The 25,832-nt window shown below is 41.1% G+C and overlaps 1 protein-coding gene and 1 long non-coding RNA gene across 55 annotated transcripts in view; one reads left to right on the forward strand and one right to left on the reverse strand.

The window, feature by feature from the left end:
* The window catches only part of PDK1 (pyruvate dehydrogenase kinase 1), a 29,413-nt gene extending 12,660 nt beyond the window's left edge, over nt 1–16,753 (reverse strand). For 2 of the 5 annotated variants that reach the window (XM_077883043.1, XM_077883041.1), the window contains exons 1-8: nt 16,534–16,753; nt 14,254–14,395; nt 11,304–11,375; nt 8,736–8,920; nt 8,339–8,434; nt 7,227–7,304; nt 5,626–5,702; nt 3,725–3,856 (exon numbers count right to left, since the gene is read on the reverse strand). In XM_077883043.1, coding sequence (XP_077739169.1) covers nt 3,725–3,856; nt 5,626–5,702; nt 7,227–7,304; nt 8,339–8,434; nt 8,736–8,920; nt 11,304–11,375; nt 14,254–14,395; nt 16,534–16,738 — 987 coding nt within the window. In that variant the 5' untranslated portion in view covers nt 16,739–16,753. Of the gene's footprint in view, nt 1–3,523; nt 3,589–3,724; nt 3,857–5,625; nt 5,703–7,226; nt 7,305–8,338; nt 8,435–8,735; nt 8,921–11,303; nt 11,376–14,253; nt 14,396–16,533 lie in introns of those variants that run through there. The other 3 variants (XM_077883044.1, XM_077883045.1, XM_077883042.1) reach the window with 3 other exon arrangements.
* LOC144304499 (uncharacterized) overlaps nt 1–25,832 on the forward strand; it is a 213,731-nt gene that overhangs the window by 118,959 nt on the left and 68,940 nt on the right. For 40 of the 50 annotated variants that reach the window (XR_013371421.1, XR_013371408.1, XR_013371435.1 and 37 more), the window contains 3 exons: nt 3,517–3,629; nt 15,601–16,029; nt 17,377–17,449. This is a non-coding gene — a long non-coding RNA (uncharacterized LOC144304499). Of the gene's footprint in view, nt 1–3,516; nt 3,630–15,600; nt 16,030–17,376; nt 17,450–17,673; nt 17,762–18,589; nt 18,667–20,954; nt 21,053–25,832 lie in introns of all 50 variants that reach the window. The other 10 variants (XR_013371405.1, XR_013371436.1, XR_013371445.1 and 7 more) reach the window with 3 other exon arrangements.

The following is a 25,832-nucleotide window of genomic DNA, read 5'->3' on the forward strand; positions in this document are numbered from 1 at the left end:
AGTGGAAAAACGAAGTCTCTCATTCATTAAAACACCAAGAAAAAGGCAAATACTATCATAATTAACTTTGTTTAGAACTCTAGAAATTAACCAAAGGCTTACAGCAATCTGAGGAGCAATTACTCAAGAAAAACAAGGGACTCTGTGGTGTTTTAACTCGGCTTATTCCCACCCTCACCCCCACTCCCATAAATAACATGGAATCAGAATGGAACTGATAGCCCAGCAGCCACTGGGTAGGCTATCTTTCTTTGACTTGATTCTGCACTCTCCAATGCAAAAAGTCTTGTATGTGCCCACTTCCCATCCTCAGAAGCATTTGTCAAAAACAATTAGAGATAATGGACTAATTTGAAGGCTCCCTAGGGCAGTGTACAACAATTAAGGCAAACAAGAGACTAACTAAAAAGTGTAATAGGAAAAGCTAGGGAATGAGATGTCTTTAGGGGCTTAGAAAAGCTCAAGGATATCCTGAGAATCCAGAAGGTCATGTGTATGCCCAGGGCTATGTTCATGTTCAGGAAAGTTTTCATCTCTGACTGACCTTAAGGTTCTGTACACATAGGACCTAAGTCAGACTTGTCACCTGCCTGGCTGAGTGTTGAAGGTGTGGCCCAATATGCACATGGAGTCCCTTTACAAAGACTGTGAGATGGCAGGCATTGAAGAAACTCTCAGTCCAATCATCATTTGACCACTAAGCTAACCAAGTAAACTTCAGTGGCCATACACATTGAAGAATACAAAGAATGGTGTAGGTGTATTTTTTGTAATTTTTTCTCCTCTCTTCTTTAAAAGACAAATTCAGAGAATAACAATTATAAACTTAATGTAGATGAACATACAATGTATAAAAATGTATGTTTCAGAAAGTAACAGTACAAAGGATGGGAATGGACCTATCCAGAAACAAAAGCTGTGTATACTATTGAAATTAAGTTGATATTAATCTGAACTAGGTTGTTATACATAAATTAGAATGTTAATTTAATTCTGGGACAAGCACTAAGAAAATAACTCAAAAAAATATAATAAAAGGAACAAGAAGGAAATGAAAATGGTACACCAGAAAATATCATTTTAACAAAAAAGGCATCCATATTAAAGAAATAAAGAATCAAAAGAGACATAAGAGACATACACAATAAGTGATAAAATGGCAAATATAAATTCTACATTAGTGGTAATTATGTTAAATGCAACCAACTTGAACACTCAAATTAAAAGATGGACACTAGCCGGGTGGATTTAAGGAAAAAAAGTATATTCTAACCATATGTTAGGGACACACTTTAGATTCAAAGACACAAACAGGGAATGCCTGGGTGGCTCAGTGGTTGAGTATCTGCCTTCAGCTCAGGTCATCATCCTTGGGTCCTGGGATCGAGTCCTGCATCAGGCTCCCCATAGGGAGCCTGCTTCTCCCTCTGCCTATGTCTCTGCCTCTCTCTCTCTCTGTTTCTCTCATGAATAAATAAAATCTTTTTTAAAAAAAAAACAACAAATGAAGACACAAACAGGCTGAAAGTAAAATCATGGGTGGGGGCACCTAGCTGGCTCAGTTGGAAGAGTGTGCAACTCTTGACCTTGGGGTTGTGAGTTTAAGCCCCACATTGGGTGTAGAGATTACTTTAAAAATAATAAAATCTTTTTTAAAAAAAAGAAAGCAAAATCTTGGAAAAAGATACACAGAAACAGAAACCAAAAGAAAGCTGGGATGGTTATACAAATATCAGAAAAAAATAACCTTAAGACAAAAACCATTAACCAAGACAAAGAAGGACATTTTGTCATAAAAGGCCAATATAGCATGATAAGACATAAAATCATAAACATACATACACTTTAACAACAGAGTTCCAAAATATATGAAGCAAAACCAGAGAGAATTAAAGGGAGAAATAGACAAGTCACAGTAATAGTTGGAGACTTTAATATCCCACTTTCAAAAACAGATAGGACAACAAGATAAAAGATCAACAAGAAAACAAGATCTGAACAACACTATAAACCAACCAGGGCTAAGTACTATCTAGAGAACACTCTATCCAACAACAAAATATACATTTTTCTCAAATACACATGAAACATTCTCCAGGATATGTAACATTCTCCACAGACCATATGTTAACCACAAAACAAGTCTCAAAAAATGTAAAAGGACCAAAATTATACAAACAATATTTTCCGGCCACAATGGAATGAAATTAGAAATAACAGAACAAAATGTGTGAATTAACAAATACATACAAATTAACACACGCCTAAAGAACCAATGAGTGAAAGGAGAAATCACAAGAGAAATTATAAAATACTTTGAGATAAACGAAAATGAAAACACACCATAAAAAAACTTACAGGATAGAAAGCAGTATTTAGAAGGAAATTTATAGCTGTAAAAGGTCACATACGTTTATTGGTTTTGTTTCTTAAATTCCACTTATGAGTGAAATCATATGGTATTTGTCTTTCTCTGACTTATTTCGCTTAGTATAATCCCCCCTAGCTCCATCCACATCGTTGGAAATAGAAAATTTTCTTTTTTTTTGGATGGCTGAGTAACTGAATTATACACTTTTAAAATAAGGAACAATAGATGCCTTCAAAATTCTGCAAGATGATTATTTTCAATCTAGAATTTCATGTATGAACCTAAATACTAGGAAAATAGCAATTGAGGCTGCATTGGGGAGGGAAAGTGCTCTAAAAGAGCTAATTCCTCAGCTACCCTAACAGAAAGCTAATATTTGCTGTTAACAATTTTTATGTTTCAGAAATAGTGATATCAGAATGCTACTTAAAAATATACCAGTAGGAAAAAAAAAAAAATATACCAGTAGGGGCACGCCTGGGTGGTTGAGTCAGTTAAGTGGCTGCCTTTGGCACAGGCCATGATCTTAGCGTCCTGGGATCGAGCCCCGCATTGGGCTCCCTATTCCAAGGGGAGCCTGCTTCTCCCTCTCCCTCTGCTGTTCCCCCCACTTGTGCTCTCTGGCTATCTGTGTCAAATAAATAAAATAAAAATCTTAAAAATATATATACACCAATAAATCCCAGAAAAAATAGCTAAAAGACTGAGTAATGACCCATAAATTAGGCCAGGAACTAATGTATTTGATTTTATACTCTTTGCATTTATTACTTTAAAACAAAATTTAAAATGATTAAAAAATAGAATCATCATACTCCAAGAAATTGGACTATCTGAACAATGCAGTGGAAAAGGCCTGGGGTCAAGGAGCCTGATTTCATGTTCTGTGGTCTTTATTTGCTGTGTAATTATGAGCTAATCACTGTGTCTTAGTTTCCACATCTGTAAAAATCAACAGTAAAATTACCTGTGCTCCTAAGAGGTTTTATGAGAAGCAAATGAAACAACATAAAAGTAGATTGAAAAACATTGTTTAAAAATGAAAAAGTATGTACTATCTACATAAGACTGTAAACACCCAGTATTTTAAAGTATACTTATCAAAGTGGCTATTCATGATTACTGTTAAATTTATCTGTCTTCAGGATTTACTTTTACTTGAATCATCTGGATTAAGGAACGGAATAGAAACAGACTCAGGGGAGAATTTCCATAATCTGCCAGATAAATGAAGGAATGTGCTTATTAGTTATTAGAGGTAAGATTTCTTCCTCCTAAGAGTAAGTTATGTCTTCAGAAAATTATGTGCATGCCTGTACATCAATTAAAACAAAACAGCCAGAAAGCATTTACCTTCACAGTCAAATCCTCATTACCCAGTGTGATGTGGACTTGAATAGGAGGGTAAACGCCTTTGTCAGCATGGTGTTCCATCGTTGCTCTCATCGCATTCTGAAATACATTAGGGTTCCACTCAAAATACAACTTTAAAAAAGAGAAACGAATTATAAATTTCAATATATATGCACAATTTGAAATTTAAAAATGTTTAATTTGTTGGAAATATGCCAAAGTATCATAATTCTTATAATTATATTTAAAGAATTACTTAAAAAATTATTGTCCATTTTGGAGGACTTGTGAGACACTTTGATTTAAAGATTTCAACTAAATTCTATTTTCTATTGAGACATCTCAACACTTTAACTGGTTTACATTGAAGCCGAAATTGTATCCAAATACTTTTATAATTTAGAAGATAACAAGCAAACCTCATTTTTGAAAAAAGTTTTGTCTTTATTTTTAAGAATCATTTTAATTGCCATAAATCACTTTGAGGGGAAAACAATTTTTTCATTTAGTATTCACAGCAATGGTCTTATTATGACGTAGAAACTAATCTAATTCACCACTAATTTGAAACTAAGGATATTTACATCTTAAAACTCTTGATCAATGCCTAAAGGATACACAGTGTACAATGCCAACATATTATAAGCACTAAAAGATAACATGACATGTAGCATTGGAGTAGAAATTGATAAAACTAGATATGGTTAAAAGGCAAAAATGGGACTGCATTTGGAAATAAGAGTGTGTGGCCCTAGTAACATTTTATACTCTTTGCATTTATTACTTTATTACTATCAAAATTGAGTGTCCCTAAGGAGAAGATGCTATCATCTCTACCAAAGGCTATTTAAGATTAGGCTCCAGATGAAAGCCGTTACTAATGACATTATGTAAAATCTATTATATAATATGGTAATATTTCTTATATTAAGCATCATGGGGAATAACATCCTTAGTAACTGAAGTTTCAAGGAAAAATGAATTTTAATCCTTTAAGTGCCAATTGCTTATTTATTGAATCACTTTGAAAGATTTTTGTCAGACATTAGATATGTTCTTGCTATCCTAGAAAAAAGCATTCTTGAACTCTCTCTGTTCTAAGACATTCAGTCAGCCTTTCTGTGTTTCAGCGTATTTTTCTTCTTCATAAGCACGTTGAAAGCCACCTCTGCTCTTTACTAGTTTGCTGCTGGCTGAAGACATGGTAACTAAAGTAAGAGAGATTACACAGGCTTGATTTAGCGTAGTTATTTTCAGCCACAGGGACCTGTACTCCTCATCACTCACTTTTCTGTCAGCAAGTGTCATAGGTGTGTTATTGGGGGGGAAAGTACTCCCAATGTTTCTAGCATAATTTTAGTTTTCGAAATTTTCTTTGTAAAGAGCAAATATAATAGCAAAAGCCCTGTAAATCAATATAAATGACTTTCTCAAAAAGTCCCACAAACATATAATAGTGGGACTCTGTTCTTTTAAAGGTGGAAAATTCAGAATCATTCTCCTAAATATTGTTTTGTAAAAATGTAACTTTATTGAGCACCTACACTGAGCTGCCATTGTACTGGACACCTTCATAATAACCTGGAGAGTATTAGACTCATTTTACAGAAAAAGAAATGTAGCCTCAAAAAGGTTGGCTGATTTGCCCAACGTCACATGCAGATTAAGTGGCAGAACTAGTATTCAAACCCAATCGGACTTCCAGGTGTGCAGCTTACCACTGCACTGAAGTGCCCATCAGTGTGGACAAAAGGCAGATCTCCCCAATGTGACATGACACTGAGCATGAAATGACATCTTTTAGTGAAACTGAGGAAAACCCGTAGAGTACTTCACTTTCAGAGCAGATCCCTAACCTCGGGAAAGGACTGATAAAGGTTATGTAATACTATTTTACAAACCTTGAAAAGTTCAAACACCATGTGATAGAGATGGGATGGTACATAAACCACTTGTATTGGCTGTCCTGGTGATTTTGCTATAGAGCAGAAGAGAAAAATATAAAAGTACAGAGAGATGTACTTAAAGCATTTTTAAGAATATATTGTGTAGTGATGAAAACATTTACTATGGAGGATAATATTATTTGGGGGAGAACTGCCACCCCAGTTCTTCACTGTATTAGGGTTTGACCCCATAGTCACATAGATTTATAACTGATGGTGACAACATGAGTTTGCAGTCATTTTTGTGACCCTGCATAACCGTCAAGCCAACCGAGCTTCCCATTTTCTCTGTGACAGTGAGTCTTTTTAAAGGACACTCAGCCTTAAGGTCAGAATTTTACTTTCCAAAATGAAAGTGTTAAGGTCTATATGTTCCATGGTCCAACTCACATAAATATACTATTTTTTTAAAAGTCATTTTTAAATAAGCACTAAAATGCTTAAAATGGTTCACCCCTGTGGAATGTTTTTGTTTTATTTCAGGCATTTCTATGTATACAGATCTGAATTAAATTAAGCTAGCATCAATTTATCAAGGGATATGAATTCTACATTCAAACATTTTATTAAATTTAGAAGCCCAGCTAGGGATGCAGTGGCGGGGACAGAGGTGGGGGGGGGGGGCAGGTAGTATGTAAAACAGAATTTTTAGTAGATCAAAGGAGTAAGACTCACCATACCTTAGAATTCTAATTGATCCAATAAATTGGACTCTCCTCTGAATAAACCGCCCCGTGGAAACATGGATGGGACACCTGGAAACTGCTCACAGTTCAGGTTCCTAAACTATCATCTGTGCATTGTGATTCTCTACTGAATGGTATTGTTATGAAACAAAAGAGTTAATATGGCTTTAGAAAAACACGAAGCAATTCTATTTTCAACTGAGGAACTTCTTCCATTGCGCTTTCACTATAAGGTCCAGAATACAGCTTAGGAAAAGCCTGTTTAATTTTATTCTTCTTAAAGGGTCGCCTTAACTTAGTAACTGTTCTTCCCTCTACCAAACTACCCCACCCCTCTGAAACACAGTGAGACTTATCAATCTCCTTCCAAGACATCTGAATTTTTTTGTCCAAAAGGCCCTAGTCAGGGTGCAAAGAGCATCAGAGATAAATGGATTTTCCAGCAGATGAGCATCTTTCTTTCCTCCTTACACACCTCCTGTCTTTTTACTTCCTTAACAATAAAAAATGATTCATTACTCAGGAAGTCGATTCTTAAGGGGTGAACTCTACATTATTGAAGTGCCTGTAACAGTCAAATGTAACTAACCAAAAACAGAAACAAAAATAAGGAAAGAATCAACATTATCAATTAGATATAAACAAAATGGGGAAGAAGTCAAATGCATTTCAGACAGAATCCAACTAAATTACACACACGCACACACATACACACACTCTCTTAACATGATTTTCTCCCTGAGCTTTGATATTCAATAAAGAAGTTGATGAAATGCCCTGTTATATTAAGACGTATCTAAATTCTTCTTATCATTCCTTCTCAGATAATCACAACACTGTTCATTGAGGAAAAGACATCATCGGGCTTACCATTTAATTCTTCAAGTTCTAGTTCAGGAGAGTTAATATAATACAAATCACACAGACGCCTAGCATTTTCATAGCCATCTGGTGTGAATCAAAACAAAAAAAAGCATTAAAATAAATTTACTTCTATATCATGCATTAAGATGGAAATAGTACTGATAAATGAAATTTTAGCTATTATAGAAGAAAATACACTTTAATAATCTAGTTTGGGGAAGGTCTTCTTAAGTACGACATGACAAAACCTAATAGCCATAAAGGAAAAGCGACAGATATGATTATAAGAAAAAAAAAAAACATCCATATAGAAAAAGACACCATAGAAAAGTAAAAATAGCAGGGTGAAGAAACTACTTACAATACACATAACAAACATGTAGTTTGAAAGTTTAGGATACAGACACTTTCATTCATTGTTTGGTATCTTTTTGGAGGTATCAAAATTTTAAATGCATTTTCAATGTTTTAAATTTTAGGAATCTTACTTTCTAAAATACTAGCAAAGTCAGCACTTATCTAAAGATGTTCACTGAAGTTTTGTTCGTAATAAAAAAATGAAAACAACCTAAATACGCAACAACAGAAGAATGGATTAATACATTCTGATATACCCATTAAGCCATTCAAAAACCTGAGGTTTATCCATATGTACTGAATGGCTATAAACTTGTGGGTATGATGGCTATAAACTTGTAGAAAAATATACATACAGTACCCCCATCTTCCAAAAACAAACCATGTGAGACCAGCGATTACATATGTTCATGAGTATATGTGGTATAACAGAAAAAAGTATGGAAAGATGCAAACCAAACTATTATGAATTATGGCTCCTAGCGTAGGGTATTAGAAAGGGGGAGGGGGGAGCTTGAATCTTTTTGAAGTGTAACCAACACCCTCATATCACTATACTTTGCCTTAAAAAAGCATTATATCAACAAAATATTCATCCGACACATAACATACAATAACATTATAAGATCAGTCTCAAATCCACACATATTTGCTCCTAACATTTTGTCTCAGGATATAAATAACTGTTTTAATAGCAAGAAATAACACTCAGCTATATTGATTCTTGTATCCTTCCTCAAAGGAGAAATATAACTATTTACCTTTAATAACTTCAACTACATCGCAGTTTGGATTTATGCTTCCAATGTGTTTTCGATGAGCTGGGCTTCCTTTGCCTTTTCCACCAAACAATAAAGCTATCAAAAAAATAAAAATAAAAAACAAACAAAAAAATAAGCTAAACTCTCTATTGCCATTTACCAGATTTGAATATGGCTTCTCCAAATGGTACCAAACAGTAGAACAGATATTTTCCTTACACATAAACATAGTATTTTACATTCCATAAAAATACCTCCTTTGTAGGGCAGTCTGTGTACTCAATAAGCAAAAAAAGTAAAATTAAATGTTTACTAAAAGGAAGTTTCCTAAATAAATTTAAAATATGCCAACACATTCACTTTATTTTGCTTCTTCTCTTGACTTCTGGAGACTTACAGTGCTGATTGAGTAACATTCTAATTGAAATGCGACTCATGTAGAAGCGATCCAAAAAGTACTGAACATTCTGGCTGGTGACAGGATCCACCCCGAAGCTCTCCTTGTATTCAATCACACCCTGCGCCATCGTGGGAATAACATCGTTGTGTCGATTCCTGATCCGAATCACAGTATCTGTAAAGCTTAAAAAAAAAAAAAAAAAAAAAAAACTATCTTGTCAAAACAGCCAAATATTTTGACAAGTGAATTTAATACTAAAATCTAGGTTTAACTAACTTATACTAGGGAAGAAATCCTCATTTCAGTAAAAAGAGCATCACTTATTTAAATATATTTCAGATCATAAATATGTGTAACATATGACAGTACAAAAACTTTCAAAATAAAACTTTTGAAACGTGATTATTTTCTTGGAACTCCTAAAAGCGAGGCTGCCAAAAACATGATCCTAACAGTGTTAAGGTTTTTTTTGTTTTGTTTTTTTTAACCATTATCAACTAAGATCATCTGAGCATTCCCTATGAGGACACTCTTCCAGGGACCTTCAGCATTACAAGAAGACAGAATGCTTGCTTCTAGGGAACACATGCTCTGTAAGGAATAAAGATGAATAAGCCAATAAAGCCTGCCTGTTTTAGAACTATTCCCTATGGTTCCAAAAGAGAAAGAACCATTGAGAACAGAAAAGTGAAAGAAATTCTAATTCCATTGATCCTATAAGTTCAAAAATGGTAGAGAAGAAAAACTGACTGTTGTCTTAAAAATTTTCAAGGCACCCAGCCTTCCCACTTCTGTCATTTAAAAGGTATTACTGCATGGTTAATTTAAAGAACTAAATAAAAGAGAAAAGAAGCCTTAATCATGAAATAACAAAATCTACCTTGTAACATACCCATGGGAATGTACACTTCTGAATGAGTGCTTTCCCATTCATAGTCATCATCTTGAGCACTATTAACTTATTCCAATGATACTATCATGGCTCAAAATATTTTTGGAATTCCTAGTTTGTAATCTGCTTCAAAACCAAACTCTTAATCCAAAATACAAACAACAAAACTCAAAAACAACAAACGACTCATCATTTCTAGTCAGCCTTTCTTTTTTAATTTTTTTTAAATTTTTATTTATTTATGATAGTCACAGAGAGAGAGAGAGGGGCAGAGACATAGGCAGAGGGAGAAGGAGGCTCCATGCACCGGGAGCCCGATGTGGGATTCGATCCCGGGTCTCCAGAATCGCACCCTGGGCCAAAGGCAGGAGCCAAACCGCTGCGCCACCCAGGGATCCCTCTAGTCAGCCTTTTATTTCACTTCTCTCAGCCTTTTATTTCACTTCTCTCTTTTTAAAACCCCCAAAACTGTTATTCTGCTTGACTGCTTTCCTTATTTTTTAGATTCAGCTCTAACCATTTTCAGAAGGTTCTGTAGCATAACGTTTATTTTTAAGTAAGAGGGCATGGGTTCAAATCCTGATCCTACTACTAGCTGGCTATTTGATTTTAATGCTACCTTAAGTTTCTTAACTTTCTGTGCACAGACAGTATTAATTCAATAGCATTGTTTAAAGATTAAATACACAGTGTGCTTCATACCTAGGCATAGAGTAAATCCTTGATGTTATTTTCAGACCAAAACATGTTTAAAAAGTGAAATGTTGCCATCATCTTTAGAGACAGTAACAAAAAAAAGTGTAATAAACTCTGAGGACAGACAACAAAAGAAGTGGTCTTCAAGTTCTGAGCAATGTTCATGGGAATAAGCAGATAACTGCCTGGGAAGATTACCTGGGTTTATTAATGCTGGTATGGTGGTTATTAAATTGGTCATATTACTTCCATTATTTTACAGACCAGAGGTCATAAAGTGAGACCCACAGATATGTTTTTATAAGCCTTCATTCTTTAAAAAAAAAAAAAAAATTTAATTTGCTGCAATCTTTAAAATTGGGAGATTTTACATTAAAAGTCTATACTTGGGGCACCTGGGTGGCTCAGTAGTTGAGCATCTGCCTTTGGCTCAGATTGTGATCCTGGGGTCCAGGGATAGAGTCCTGCATCAGGCTCCCCACAAGGAGCCTGCTTCTCCCTCTGCCTAGGTCTCTGCCTCTCTCTCTCTGTGTTTCTCATGAATATTTAAATAAAATCTTTAAAAAAAATTAAAAATCTAAACTTACTGCTTTTCTTTAAACACACACAAAAATCAGACAATCTAGATGGTGTTTCTGCATTGGCAAGGACTGGCTGGAGCTCAAAGAGGAATGCGCTGTCCAGGTTGAAAGATCTCACAGGTCCCCTATTATCCAAACGGCACCGAGGCCACATCTAGATCATCGCACGTGAACTGTGTCATGTCTTATATTTACTGATTTACAGTATTTGCCTTACCTGTATGAGCTGCTATAGACACGTATACTATAATATGTTCTGGAGTGGAGAGAAACTGACAGTTAATTTCCCTAAAGTAACCCAATAGCAAGCTTAAGCTCAGTACATTTATATTTTTCATATGACATTTAAAGAATATAAAAATTGTATTCAGAATAGGGTTCAAATATTGTACTCACTCATAAATAGTTTTAGCCTCTTCAGCACTTTTGTCTTTAAATTCAAGAAGTTCCTGAAGACTCTGGATATACCTAAAATGCAAATCAGTAGGGTAAATTTGTTCTTTTATATTTTGAAAGTTCAATATTGTGAAAATATAAAAAGGTATTTTTAGTATCTTTTAATATAGAATAGTGCTACAAATTATGGTTGAAGTAGGATTTTTAGACCCATTTACATTTAAGCAAAGTGCCTGGCACAAAGTAGCAGAAGTTTCATTTTCTCCTAAAAACATAGGTTAAATCTGATTTAAGAATTTTAAGATTTTGGGGCGCCTGGGTGGCTCAGTCTGTTAAGCAGCTGCTTCAGCTCAGGTCATGATCTCAGAGTCCTGGGATGGAGCCCCACATCAGGCTCTCTGCTTATCCAGGAATCTGCTTCTCCCTCTTCCTCTGTCCCTCCCCCTGCTCATGCCTGTGCTGGTGCACACTCTCTCAAATAAATAAATTCTTTCCAAAAAAAGAATTTTAAGATTTCCTACTTCCTTTTATATACTTCTATACTCTAAAATAGCTTTTCAGCTTCTTAAATTTACCACCATACACTATAAATGCTGACTGTCACGAGAACTGAGTCTGTTACCATTAACTACGTGATCTGGGGCAAATGATTTAACTTGTTTTAGTTTCAGTAGAATGTGGAGGCCCATCCACCTCAGTCTAACTTAAAATCTGATTGTTAAAATCTCATACGCCTTACAGGCCTTTAGTGTTTTAAAAAATCTTTAATTAGTTGCCGTCTTTCAAAATTGGGAGATTTTTAAATTAAAAATCTAGACTTGTATGAGGCACCTGGGTGGCTCAGTTGTTTAAACATCTATCTGCCTTTGGCTTTGGGTCCTGAGATCAAGCCCTCGCAGGGAACCTGCTTCTCTCTCCTCTCTCATGCTTTCTCTTGCTATCTCTGCACTATCTCTGTCTCTTTCAAACAAAATCTCTCAAAAAAATAAAATAAAATAAAAAGATTTTATTTATTCATGGGTGACAGAGAGAGGCAGAGACATAGGCAGAGGGAGAAGCAGGCTCCCTGTGAGGAGCCTGATAGGGACTTGATGCCAGAACCCTGGGATCACGAGCCAAGCCAAAGGCAGATGCTCAACCACTGAGCCACCCAGGTGTCCCTAAGTAAAACTGGGTTTTTGTTTGTTTTGTTTTTTCACTCTAGACTTGTGGCTTTTCTTTAAGTACACAAAAATCAGCTGATCTGGACAGTGTTTCTGCATTGGCAATGACCAGCTGGAGCTGAAAGTGGTTATCCTTTAGAAGCACATACTCTCCAGGTTAATAGCTTATGTCCAGTCAACAAATATTTGTTAAAAGCCTATAATTTACCACATGGTTCTTTTAAACCATGAGCTGAAGCAAAACGAAAGTCATGAAAATGTAGGTTTTTGATCTACCTAACGATTCAAGGTGGCAAATGGCCTGTTAAGGAAGGAGCAAAATGAGGAAAGCCAAATGACTTTCTCAAGGTTATGCTGCCAAGCACAATGGCAGTACAGGGCCAGAGCTGAAAACACTTCACTATTCAGTGACCTTCGATAATATAGGGTCTGCTTTGGCTGCTCTGTTGGCACTTTATCTACAACTGTCTTTAGTAGGCATTCAGGGGCAATGAAAATGTTTTAAAACTCTGTAAATCCATATGTTGGTTTGAAAAGCTGTTCTTGACAAGCAGCGTGCCTCTCCGCAGTCCAAAACATTCCAAAGATTCTGGTATTTGCTTTAACTCATACGTTTCTCTTCACTGGCAAGAAAAACTATGCTCTTTATTCAAGAGATAATTGAGCACCTACAACATTTTAGGCACAGATCAGATTTCAAAATGCAGCATATTCTATTTTTAATGAAGAATTTAAAAAACAAGAATAAGCTTCCATAGAAAATTATATGTTCTAATTTTATATTCCATCATAGTTCCTAAACAAATGTTTCTTCTTTAAACCACATTTATAGTTGTCCCGTATTTGAACTAGATAGCATCTCATTATCACATATTATAGCAGTCATACTGCTTTCGCTTGTTTTTTAAAATTGAAGTTTCATCAGTTTCTCCTATAAGCTATGATACCACAAAAAAGCGCTAAGATCTCCATGAATCATAACTGGGAAAAATCTTGCAGCTAATTTTTTTTTCTACTTAAGACTCAATTCTGGTAAACTCTTTTGTTTGAAATGGATGATGCTTAAGAGTATAATACTTTGAAATTAGTAACATTAAAAAAATAAAATAAAATAAATTAGTAACATTAACAAAAAAGGCTGTATTTAAGCGACCGCATATGTATGCACTGCCACTGTCATTTTTTAGAACAGAGATCATAGTTTCTTATATGATTCCACTAACTTCTAATTATTTTTAAATGGAAAAAAGATTTTAACTTTCATGTTTGATAAATATAGTTAAATAAAATAAATTTGGTTTGTTAAAAATACATATACACACCCTTTAATACATTTTATCATTCTGACTATAGCACGATAGAGCAGAAAGAAACAAATCGGGGCTTGAATCCCAGCTCCCCGGTACTGCCTTTGGCAAGACACCTGTAGGTGCCTCAGTTTCCTCATCTGTAAAATGGTGATAATGCCTAATGGGCAGAGTTGTTGAAGGGATTAAAGGTCCATCAATACATGGTAGATATTTATTATAACATAACATCCTGCAGATTCAATAACATAAACCGTAAATTTAGTGTGTTTATTTCTGTGCAGTTCTGAATTTTTTTTTTTTAAAGCCAAGGAGTGGTAGAATCCAGGATTCAGGGAACAGGCCCAGACATACCCAAAAGAAGAAGAAATGCTCTTACTACCATAAGATTCCATGGAAGAGTAAAAAAAAATATTTGCTTTCACCTTCAGTAGAGTCTATAAATCCACTGAAATTGCAAACACGAGATAGGAATCTTACCAGCTTTGTACCAATTGAACTGATGGAGTCCTGAGAAGATTATCTGGAAGAAGACTTATTTCTTTCATTATATTTGCCAATCTAACAGGTAGCTCTTGTCGCAGAAACATAAATGAGGTCTTTTCACAAGCGTTCATAGATCCTAAAACCAAACACGGTGCGAACAGCAGTAAGTAGAGGCCATAAGGCAGTAGAAGCCAGAGACAGGGAGAAACAGAGGGAGCTACTGGGCAGTGTCAGAGTGCCAGCATCACCATGATGCCAGGGAAAGGAAGAGGAGGCAAGGGACAAGATAACCCTCTGGAGGGTTGTGAGGCGTCCTAAATGGCCTTCTAATTCCTGAAGGAATTGCTTTGTAGAGTGATAAAGATACTTTCCCCGTCTGTCTCCATCACTTGCACCCTTACTGGGATCATCTTAGACACAAGGCAACCTGAGCAAGTCTGAGCAAGGTGTGGAGTCTAAATAACAGTAGGACCTGCCAAAGCCTTTCCTATGTAACCAGTTGCTGCTACTATTTAGAAAATCTGTTTCCTAACTCTGGGTTTTTAAAGAAATGAATACCTAAGATAAAGAGAGAAATTTTGTCATATGCATGGGAACCACAATAAGCAAGACTCGGTGTAGAGGAGGGCTTTCAGGCAATAGAAAACAAAAAATACCAGGGCCTGTGCAGCGACCATCTTCAAGCTTCAAAGCCCTGCATTCCGCCTCTCTCCCCTCCCCGCCCCCCACCCTCACCCCCGCCCCCCATTCAATTGTCTGATTCCTGGAAAGCAGCCTGCTCTTCTTTCACTCCTATCAAGACGCTAAACAGAGCAGTTGTAGAATAGCCTTTGGCAAGCAGTCCCATTTAAAGTTGAACAAAAAAGTCATGTTATTTCAGCAATGCATTTTAAACCTGAGAATTTAATCTTGCTGTTTTAACAAGAGACAACCTTAGAGAAAACCAGACTGTCCATAGCAGGAATGATGGAATGAGAGGAAAACATTCTCTTGTGAAAGTTTAAGGGCATACTGTGAACAAGGCCAGATTCACCCCTTCATCAAACTACAGTCATTTTAAAGTAAATACAAAAAAACCGAGAGGGCTTTGCGCCAAAAAAATTTTTGGCCCTGTGCACCATAATTTTAAGATAAAGCTGCCAGCTATGCTGGTATCTTTTGAGCCCACTAATGACCCATTACTGACTTAACAGTACTCGCAATGCAGAAGATAAGTCTTGCTACTGATGTTTTATGACCTTCCTGGTTTATTGGTTTTCCCTTTCCCCGCTCAGCACCCTCACATGAGAAGTCAAAAGTCTAACTTTGCCATTTCTCTGCAATCTGTTGCATCCTTTCTAGAGAAAATCAGGAAGCGTCCAGCCGAGGAAGAGGAAAAGTGGACAGTCGCTTCTGCAGAAAGGAGTGTGGCAATCGCCACAGCGCTTGTGCTCACGCACTTTCTGCGTGTGCTGGAGACTTACTTGCTGATGATGAAACGAATGTGCCGCGGATGGAAACACTATTAAGCAAGTGGCAAGGCAAACATTCTGTGAAACGCTCGGGCCAGTTATAACCTGCCTCCCGTCTCATCACGGAGGTTTTACGCAATCGTTTATCATCAGTCTGGAGAGTCGGAACACGACTCCGGGAGGTGCCACTCGGCAGCCCCGGGCCGCAGCCCTGCGCTTCCGAAGGGGCCCGGCGGGGGGCGCGACCCGCACACGTGCGCTGGGGGGCGGGAGGTCCCCGCGCCCGCGGCCCTCGGGGTTGGTTTTGCGACGGTACGAGGTGAGGAGGCTCACGCCCCAGGGGCTCCTCGGGCCCCCGCCCGCCCCGGAGCGCCAGGATCTGCCCGCAGGGGAGGAAGGAAGCACCGGGTGGGGGGGGGGGGAGACGTTAGGGAGGGGGAAGGTTAGGCAGGGGGGTCGTTAGGGAGGGGGTGCGCGGGGGGGAGGGGGAGGTTAGGGAGGGGGGGGTCGTTAGGGAGGGGGTGCGCGGGGGGGGAGGGGGACGTTAGGGAGGGGGTGCGCGGGGGGGGAGGGGGTGCGCCGGGTGGGAGGGGAAGGTTAGGGAGGGGGGAGATTAGGGAGGGGGTGTGCGGGGCGGGGGGAGTAGGAGGGGGGAGGTTCGGGACGCGGGTGCGCGGGCGGGAGGGGGGCGGGTGCGCGGGCGGGAGGGGGGCGGGCGCGCGCAGGGCCGGGCCGGGCCGGGGCCGGAGCCGGGGCCGGGGCCGGGGCCGCGGTGGCCCGCGCAGGGCCGCGCACAAAGGCCCGAGGCCCGGGCCGCACTCACCGAAGTCGAGGAACTGCTTCATGGAAAGCGGCGACGGCGAGAAGCGCGCGTAGAAGTCCACCTGGCCCGGAACGCCGCTGTCGGGCGCCGGCCCTGAGCCCGAGTCCGAGGCGAGGCTGCGGCCGCCGCCGGGGCTGGCCGCCCGGAGCCCGGAGCCCGAGCGGGCGCAGGCGGCCCCGCGCAGCAGCAGCCGCGCCCGCCGCATGCCGAGCCCCGCCGGAGGAGCCGGGCCGGGCCGCCAGGTCGCCGCTCCGCGCCTCGGCCCGGCGCTACGTGAGGGACGTGGCGACCCTCGGGGGCGGGGAGCGGCTGTCACCGCCGCGGCCGCCGCCCCCCTCGCCGGAGCCCGGCCCCCTGCGCCGCTGGGCGGGACCCGGGGCGGGAGGCGGGGCAGGGGCGGGAGCGCGCGGGCGGGGGGGCCGGGCCGGGGCGGGCGGGGCGGGGGCTGCGGCGGGGGCGGGGGCGGGGCGGGGGCTGCGGCGGGAGCGCGGGGGCGGGGCGGGGGCTGCGGCGGGGGCGGGGCGGGGGCTGCGGCGGGGCCGGCAGGTGCGCCCCCTCCCGCGCGCTCCGCGCCTCCCCAGCCTCCCGCGCCCGTGCGGCTGCGGGGCCGGGGCCTTCCGGAAACTCCGCGGCGAGGGAGCCCCGAGGTCCCGGGGGACGCCGCCGCACCCGGAGGGCTGCCGGATCTGACCCTTGCCGAGCGGGGGCACCGGCACCGGCACCGGCACCGGGGGGCGTAGCCCCAACGGCCCGCGGCGACTGCAGACCCAGACCTGCGGCTCTCGGCGCGGACGCCCCGGGGCCCCGCCCCTTGATCGACTTTCTCTTTAACTGTCTTGGCAGCCCCACGGTCTGGCTGTTCCCTCCTTCCTCTTCTCCACTTTCCTCGATTTAGGACGGGGCATCCCTGGATATGGTAAGTTGAAGATGCATTTAATGCACTTAACTGTCCAGCGGCGTCGCGTACTTAGTCCGGCCAACCCGAGGCGTGCTCAGAGCGCTTCCTTCCATTCGCCTGCGGTTGGGCAAAATCGTCAAACACAAAGCCCATTTTATAGTAGCACGGGCTTCATGGAAGTACTGCACTGAAGGTGAAACACGGAGTGCTGGTACCTGGGTGGTTTACCCTGGTGATTGTAGGGCTCGGCTGGAGTTGCAGCTGCTGCTGCAGGACCACAAGAGTAGCGTGCCGCGCTTCAGCTCGCTTAGGAAAAGACCAGAAGTCAAGGTATGATTCACACTGAGCGGGTATCGCTTTTGATCCATTGTAAAGTAGAAAAAAATCATTAAGTTCAACTATTGGAAGTCAGGAGGGAATTGCAAGACTAGACAATTTTTTTTAAAGATTGTATTTATTTATTCATGAGAGAGAAGCAGAGACAGGCAGAGGGAGAAGCAGGCTCCATGCAGGGAGCCTAACGTGGGACTCGATCCGGAGACTCCAGGATCAGGCCCTGGGCCTGAGGCAGGCGCTAAACCACTGAGCCACCCAGGGATCCCCGACAATTTCTTGTAATGGTGAAATTCCCTGCAGCTGCAAAGGCAGCCATCTGTGCTGAAAATCACCACTGCTGTCTCTTCTTTCCACAGAGACTTCCCCATCTGTCCATCCCCAGTGCCTTGGCATGTCTTAGATGCAACAAGATTACTTTTTCATGGGTAGTTTATCAGCAAAATATGTATACATGTGTATCACCAGCAGTTACCGGTCAAGAATAATTCATTTCTCCGTGGTGGTCAGGTCTTGGGTTGTATAAAGATATGATATATGTAAAGGAGATGATAGTCTCTTTTTTTTTTAGGGTGTCTTAGTCCCACAAGTGTAGCCTGAAGGAGAAGAGTGCCCACCTGGAAACAGGTGTAGGTAGTTGAGGGGATGGGTTGACAACAGCACCTGAATATAGTTTCTGAAAGTGGTGCCTCTAACAGGTTTTTCAGGTATCTGTTACCTTGGTTGTTGTTACAACTTTGGTGAAAATATCTTAGAGGAAGCAGGATGAACATAAGACCAGAAAGTAAGGGTGGTATCTGTATTATATGTTTGCTGTTCCACCAGGCATGCTGTGCCCTCCAAATCTGGCTTTTCTTCATCCCTTCTGTGAATGTTTGCTAAATGCCGACTGTAGGTACCAGGTAATGTTCTGGGTGGCTGGGAATAAAGCCAAATAAAGCCATATGCAATTCAGATAGGATCCCATATTCAGATACGTCTGCACTTAGAAAGCATATACTATAGGGTCAGACGTGGGAGAAGAATTTTACACCATATCTTCAAAATATTAGAGCACCTGCTCCATGAACGGATTAGATTTGTTCCGAGTGGCTCAGACAGCTGATGGAAGACTTAGGGACAGAAACTATAGGAAAGCGGATCTGACTCACACATGGAAAAACTTTGGATGGTCATATAGTCATTTGACTACAAGCTGGCAGCCTTAGAGTCCCAAAGGGTCCTTGTCAGTCGTGTAGAGGACAGTTAATGACGCTGCAGGGAGAATGGTAGGAAAGCAGTAATGAACAGAGACTCGCTCCTGGTTTCAAATCCTGACTGTGCCATGTACTCGCCATGTACTCGCTCTGTAGTGTTGAGGGAGTTACTTAACCTGAGCTTCAGCCTCCTTATCTATAAAGGGGGACTGTCTCCCTGGGTGACTGTGATATACATGATATAGCTATCTGGGCATAATGCCCAGGACCTTCTAGACCCTCGATTAACGGCATCTATTTTTTTCATCATCGTTGCTGTTTTTGACATTATTTCCTTATCCTAATAAGGATGAGGCTTTATCAGAATCACTCATACATGTTTGGCCTAAAGCCAACTTTACCAAAGGTTTTGGGGAAAGACAATTTAAAATGAAATATTAGCCATCCTTAAAATCGTCTCTCAATCATTTCTACAACTCTGCTCCAACCTCCTGTTTGGTTGCGTTCCTCCTCCTTCCTTCTAGATTACTTCCTGAGCTCCAAAATCTTAACTATCATCATAATATATTCAGCTCTCGCAACCCCTGTTTGCAACTCTGCTGCTTTCCACTTGAGCATGTGGAGGTGCTCAGCTGAATAGTAACTTCTGTGGAAGCACAAAGGCCCAGCAAACACCTTGAGATTTATTTTAGCAACTTCGTTCTCCCAGAAATCAGTCCAACTGTTGCTTTTATTTTTTAAGATTTTATTTATTGAGACATCTGGGTGGCTCAGCAGTTAAGCTCCTGCTTTCAGTTCAGGGCATGATCCTGGAGACCTGGGATCCAGTCCCACATCAGGCTCCCTTCATGGAGCCTGCTTCTCTCTCTGTGTCTTTCATTAAAAAAACAAAACAAAACAAAAAAAAAAACGAGTTGCGGCGGGGTGGGAGGTGATCATGGAGCAGAGGGAGAGGAACAAGCTGACTGCACGCTGAGCCACACAGGGGGCTGGATCCCATGACCCTGAGATCATGACCTGCTCTGAAACCAAGAGCCAGTTTGGTCAGTCAGCCCAACTGACTGAGTCACATAGGTGCCCCCCGGTCCAGCTGTTTAATAAAATGTTTTTTTTCTCCAAAGTATATTCACCAAACTTCCACCCAATATCCAGAGAATAATATGAAAATACATTAAAAAATGGTATCAACATTTTGCTTTTTGGTCAAAGGCTTAGTGTCCAGAAGCAGGAGAGAACATTAGATTTTTTTCCCCCAGGTGTCTCTTAACATGATGGTTGTTAAGATTATGGTAAAGATATCTTAGAGGAAGCAGTTGTAGGGAAAGGAAAAAAAATGCCCTTCCCTATCAGGTTTTTCCAGCTGGTTTAGGAATTAATTTGACAGGAGACAGATTAATAGAAAAACCCAAGATTTATTATGAGCATATGGAGACCCAATAATGAACTTGACACCCCAAGAAATGACCAAGGCAGGCAGGTTTTACACATTTCAGACAGAGACAATAAATTTGTGAGGAGTTGACAGGATAAAGAAAACATGTTCCAGAACTTTAATTAGTAAGGAATTCTAAGAATTTGGGCTGAGGTTTAGATTAGTACAAACAAGATTTGTTTCTACTGTTTTAAAGTCCCTATCTCTGGTGATAGGGATGTCTTTTTACTTCTTAGTATAGGGAAGGTACCTTTCATGTGGAAGATTTGCTTCCTGCCTTCAGGGGGGACAGGGAAGATCTGTCCTCGCCCCAGCTGTTTCTTCTTCTTCTTCTTTTTTTTTAAATTGGAGTTCAGTTTGCCAACATATAGCATAACCCCCAGTGCTCATCCCGTCAAGTGCCCCCTTCAGTACCAGTTACCCGAACCCCACGCCCACCTCCCCTTCCACTACCCCTTGTTCGTTTCCCAGAGTTAGGGGTCTCTCATGTTTTATCTCCCTCTGATATTTTCCACTCATTTTCTCTTCTTTCCCCTTTATTCCCTTTCTCTATTTTTTATAGTCCCCAAATGAATGAGACCATATGATGATTGTCTTTCTCCGATTGACTTACTTCACTCAGCATAATACCCTCCAGTTCCATCCACGTTGAAGCAAATGGTGGGTATTTGTTTCTAATGGCTCAGTAATACTATCCATTGTATGCATAGACCACATCTTCTTTATCCATTCGTCTGTCGATGGACACCGAGGCTCCTTCCACAGTTTGGCTATTGTGGACATTGCTGCTATGAACATTGGGGTGCAGGTGTTCCAGCATTTAACTACATCTGTATCTTTGGGGTAAATCCCCAGCAGTGCAATTGCTGGGTCGTAGGACAGATCTATTGTTAACTCTTTGAGGAACCTCCACACAGTTTTCCAGAGTGGCTGCACCAGTTCACATTCCCACCAACAGTTCAAGAGGGTTCCCCTTGCTCCACATCCTCTCCAGGAAAAAGGACAGTCTCTTCAATAAAGGGTGCTGGGAAAATTGGACAGCCACGTGCAGAAGAATGAAACTAGACCACTCTCTTTCACCATACACAAAGAGAAACTCAAAATGGATGAAAGATCTAAATGTGAGACAAGAATCCATCAAAATCCTAGAGGAGAACACAGGCAACACCCTTTTTGAACTTGGCCACAGCAACTTCTTGCAAGATACATCTATGAAGGCAAGGGAAACAAAAGCAAAAATGAACTATTGGGACTTAGTCAAGATAAAAAGCTTCTGTACAGCAAAAGAAACAGTCAACAAAACAGCCTACAGAATGGGAGAAGATATTTGCAAATGACATAGCAGATAAAGGGCTGGTATCCAAGATCTATAAAGAACTTATTAAACTCAACAGCAAAGAAAGAAACAGTCCAATCATAAATGGGCAAAAGACATGAACAGAAGTTTCACCAAAGAAGACATAGACATGGCCACAAGCACATGAGAAAATGCTCCGCAGCACTTGCCATCAGGGAGATAACAAATCAAAACCACAATGAGATACCACCTCACACCAGTGAGAATGGGGACAATTAACAAGACAGGAAGCCCTAGCACTTTCTTAAGTAGCTTGAATTCAAAGTAAACAAAATGCCTTTGTGGCTCATTTTAGGGTGGCCTGCCCTGGGCCCTGCAGTCCCCTCTGAAACTTCCCTGGAAACTTCACGTATGAAAAGCTGATCTGGTGATTGTGGAGAGAGAAATGAGTTAGCCCCAGAAACAGATCAGTCCAACAAGATGTCCGTGCTTTATTTATCTGCTGAAAATATTAAATATTTTAACATGTTTAAGTTAGGCATTACTTGTCCCATTTGGTTTACGCGAAAGCAACATTGTTCACCAGTGACTATGTAAGCTCCTCCTCTGCACTGACACTGTACATAGGACCTGACGATTCAGAAGCCCATAGAGGCTAAGCTGTTAACTTCTGACTGGTGTATTTTCAGAGTTCACATAGTGGCATCGAACTCTTAGTTCACTACAGATAGAGATTGAGGATTGCCTCTTCCAATTTATAATCTCCAGGATTTGGGAATAAAAACCCTAAATGCTGAAATGAAGGTGAACTTAGGATGTACCAGCAGAATTTCTATGATTTTTTCACCTGGCGTATTTACACGGCATGATTTCATGAACAAAGGAGCCCAAGTTTGTAATTTGGCATTTGGGGTAGAATGTTGAGTGACAGGAGGAGCCAGGAGCCAGTCCACATTGTCCTGAACATTTAGGTGGGAATCCTTTATACACTTTGTTGCCACATAAAAAGGTGTGTATGATTTACAGACAAGGTTAGGCTGAAACCTATAATTTTTAAAGACTGGAAGATTCCATGACCTTTGTTGTTGATAATGTTAACGTCCGCACATCTGTATTTTTCATCAGTCTATGAGGGCAGAACAGGTTGTAAAATAGCTAACGGAGGTCTGTAGTTTGGTTCTGTCAGCTGTAGGGCTTACTTTTGTCACCCACCCAAGGAAATCTGCAATTTCGATCTACCCAAATATAGTTTATGGTATTGGGCAGCCTAATAAGAGGGGCACCTTGCCATCTACTGTACAAGGCTGACATGTAAACCATTGGGTGACTTGGCAAACTGTTTTGTTAGAGTCCTTTTTAATCTCCTTACAAAGTTTGAAAATGCCATTTTCTGCATCAAACCAGAGTTTGGCTATAATACAAGCTCGGTACATCACCCTGGAGAAGTCCAGTGGCATGTCTGTTTTTGGTGTAAAGGAAAAAATCTTCAGCTATCGTTTTTGCTCTGTCAAGATAATCCTTGAGCTGCCGTAGAGATTTTCTGGGGCCCACATAACTCATCAGGGAAAAAGGCAGAGCGGCTTTCTTGGATATCATGGGTATCACACCCTGTCCTTTACCTATCTCCCAGGCTCGGTCCATCAGGTGTTTACATCGGCAAGAACAAAGACCAGTTCAGGGTGGTTTTTTGCATTATCTAGATGTTGACATAGCAGTCAGGCTGATTAGTAAATATTTGGTAAACTGGCATCAGTGGATGTTTGATCTACGACCAACTTGTTGAGAGATTTCCAAATTGTGCCAACAGCATGGTGGACTCCAGAATCTGTGTAAATAAATAGCAGTTTTCTCCTTCCACCAGTGTGTAAGCTGTACGCTTAAGAGCTATGAGTTCAGCCATTAGGGCTGTTCTACAGTGAGCTGAGAATATGCCTCCATTGTTTTGTGTGGGGAAATTATGGCACAACCCATTATTATGTTTCCCTGGAAATTTTGTTTACAGGAGCAATCACAAAATAGAATGAAGTCTGGATTGTCTAGAGGGATGTCTGAAAAAGCCTCTTGTGGTTTTGAGATCATACTTAGAGTTGTAAGGCAATTGGGGGGAATAGAGTGGGGCTCTCCATTACCAGAGGGGTAGTAAGGTAGCTGGATTTAAAATTTTTCAGTGATGGAAGATGTTGAGTTAGTCACAAGAGCTTATGTGTGAGTGGTCTGTCATTGTGTAGAGAGATGTTGTGTCTTATGAACTTGAAAGAGAGCAGAGACAGCATGGGGAACGCACAAGTGAACAGAGGAGCCTAATGTAAGGATACTGGCTTTGTCCACCAAGGTGGCAGCTGCACCTAGGCATGGGGGCACACCTGATGCCACAGGGTCTAATTGGCGTGAGAAATATGCGGTCAGCCGTACAAGAGAGGCAAAAGGTTGTCCTAGAATGCCTGCAGCAAAGCCATTATTTTCATGGCACTATGGATGGAAAAGCTTAGCAAAATTAGGTAAGCCAGGAGTGTGGACGGAGGTCATTTTAAGACTTCAAAAGAGGTTAATGCCTCTGAAGACCAGAAAATAGGCTCTGGGATGATATCTGAGAAATGAGCATACAAAGGTCTAACAAAAACTGCAAAATTGGGAATCCATTGGTGGCAGTCACCAGCTGTCCCTAAAAATTGACTTAACTATTTTGGGAAGAGAGCTGGACAAAATTGATTCAGAGCATTTTGGAGTGAGCTTTTTTTTAAGATTTTATTTATTCATGAGAGACAGAGAGAGAGAGAGAGAGAGAGAGAGAGGCAGAGACACAGGCAGAGGGAGAAGCAGGCTCTGTGCAGGGAGTCTGATGCGGAACTCCATCCCTGGACTCCAGGATCACACCCTGGGCACTAAACCGCGGAGCCACCCAGGGATCCCTGGAGTGAGCTTTTGAATACCCTGAGCTATCTCATGTTCTAAATAGATAAAGTTGTTATGTACCCGCTGATGTTTAGATTTAGAGGTTTTATGGCCCTTAAGAGAATGAGGGAGTTATAAAAGCTCCCCACTCGGTTTGATTACAGAGTAAAAGGTCATCAACATATCACACTAGGGTGGAAGCTTGGATAAGCTACTCATAGTAGCCTTGTGAACTGTGTGAGTCCATGGCAATTGTCTCCCTTTAAGGAAATGCATAAAGAAATTGGGAGTCTGGTGGGATTGAAAAGAAAGCTGAGAAAGGGTCAATTACTGAAACCAGGCTGTATCAGCAGGACTCCAGGTAAGAATAACAGCTGGATTTGACTATAGGGTGCCAAGGAATCACAAAGTTTATGTCCCTTGGGGATCCCTGGGTGGCTTGGAGACTGCCTCTCCCTCTACCTGTGTCTCTGCCTCTCTCTCTGTGTGTCTCTCCTGAATAAATAAATAAATCTTAAAAAAAGAAAAAAGAGTTTGTCCCTTAAGTCCTATACAAATCAATAAATTTGGTTTCCCTCTAAGTCAAAGTTTGCCTTCTTTCTTTACTGACAAGATTGAGGTGTTATAGGGTGAGGTAATAAAGACAAGGTCATCTTGTTTAAGAGAGGGCCTATTATGCCTGGGTAACATTTAAGTTTTTGATTTTATGGTCTCGGAGGTAATGGGATCAAATCCCATGTCAGTCTCCATGCTCAGCATGGACTCTGCTTGAGATTCTCTCTCCCTCTGCCCTTCCCCCCCCCACCTCATGCACATGCACACATACACTCTCAAATAAATAAATCTTTTTAAAAAAAATTTATGATAGTCACAGAGAGAGAGAGAGGCAGAGACACAGGCAGAGGGAGAAGCAGGCTCCATGCACCGGGAGCCCGACATGGGATTCGATCCCGGGTCTCCAGGATCGCGCCCTGGGCCAAAGGCAGGCTCCAAACCACTGCGCCACCCAGGGATCCCTCAAATAAATAAATCTTAAAAAAAAAAAAAAAAAAAAAAAAGGTGAGGGCCTATTATAGGGTTAATTCCTTGCCCTGGTTTCTGGAGAGATGATTTTGAGCCACTAATGGAAACGGTTTATTCCTTTTCTGAGAAATGAACATAGGCTCTGCACTTGATAGCTCAACTTCATTTGCATGTGTAGCCCAAAGACAAATTGGGCATCTTTTAAAGATTCATCCTCTTCCGAGGAAT

The sequence above is a fragment of the Canis aureus genome, chromosome 34 (assembly GCF_053574225.1).
Source record: "Canis aureus isolate CA01 chromosome 34, VMU_Caureus_v.1.0, whole genome shotgun sequence".
Classification (NCBI taxonomy): domain Eukaryota; kingdom Metazoa; phylum Chordata; class Mammalia; order Carnivora; family Canidae; genus Canis; species Canis aureus.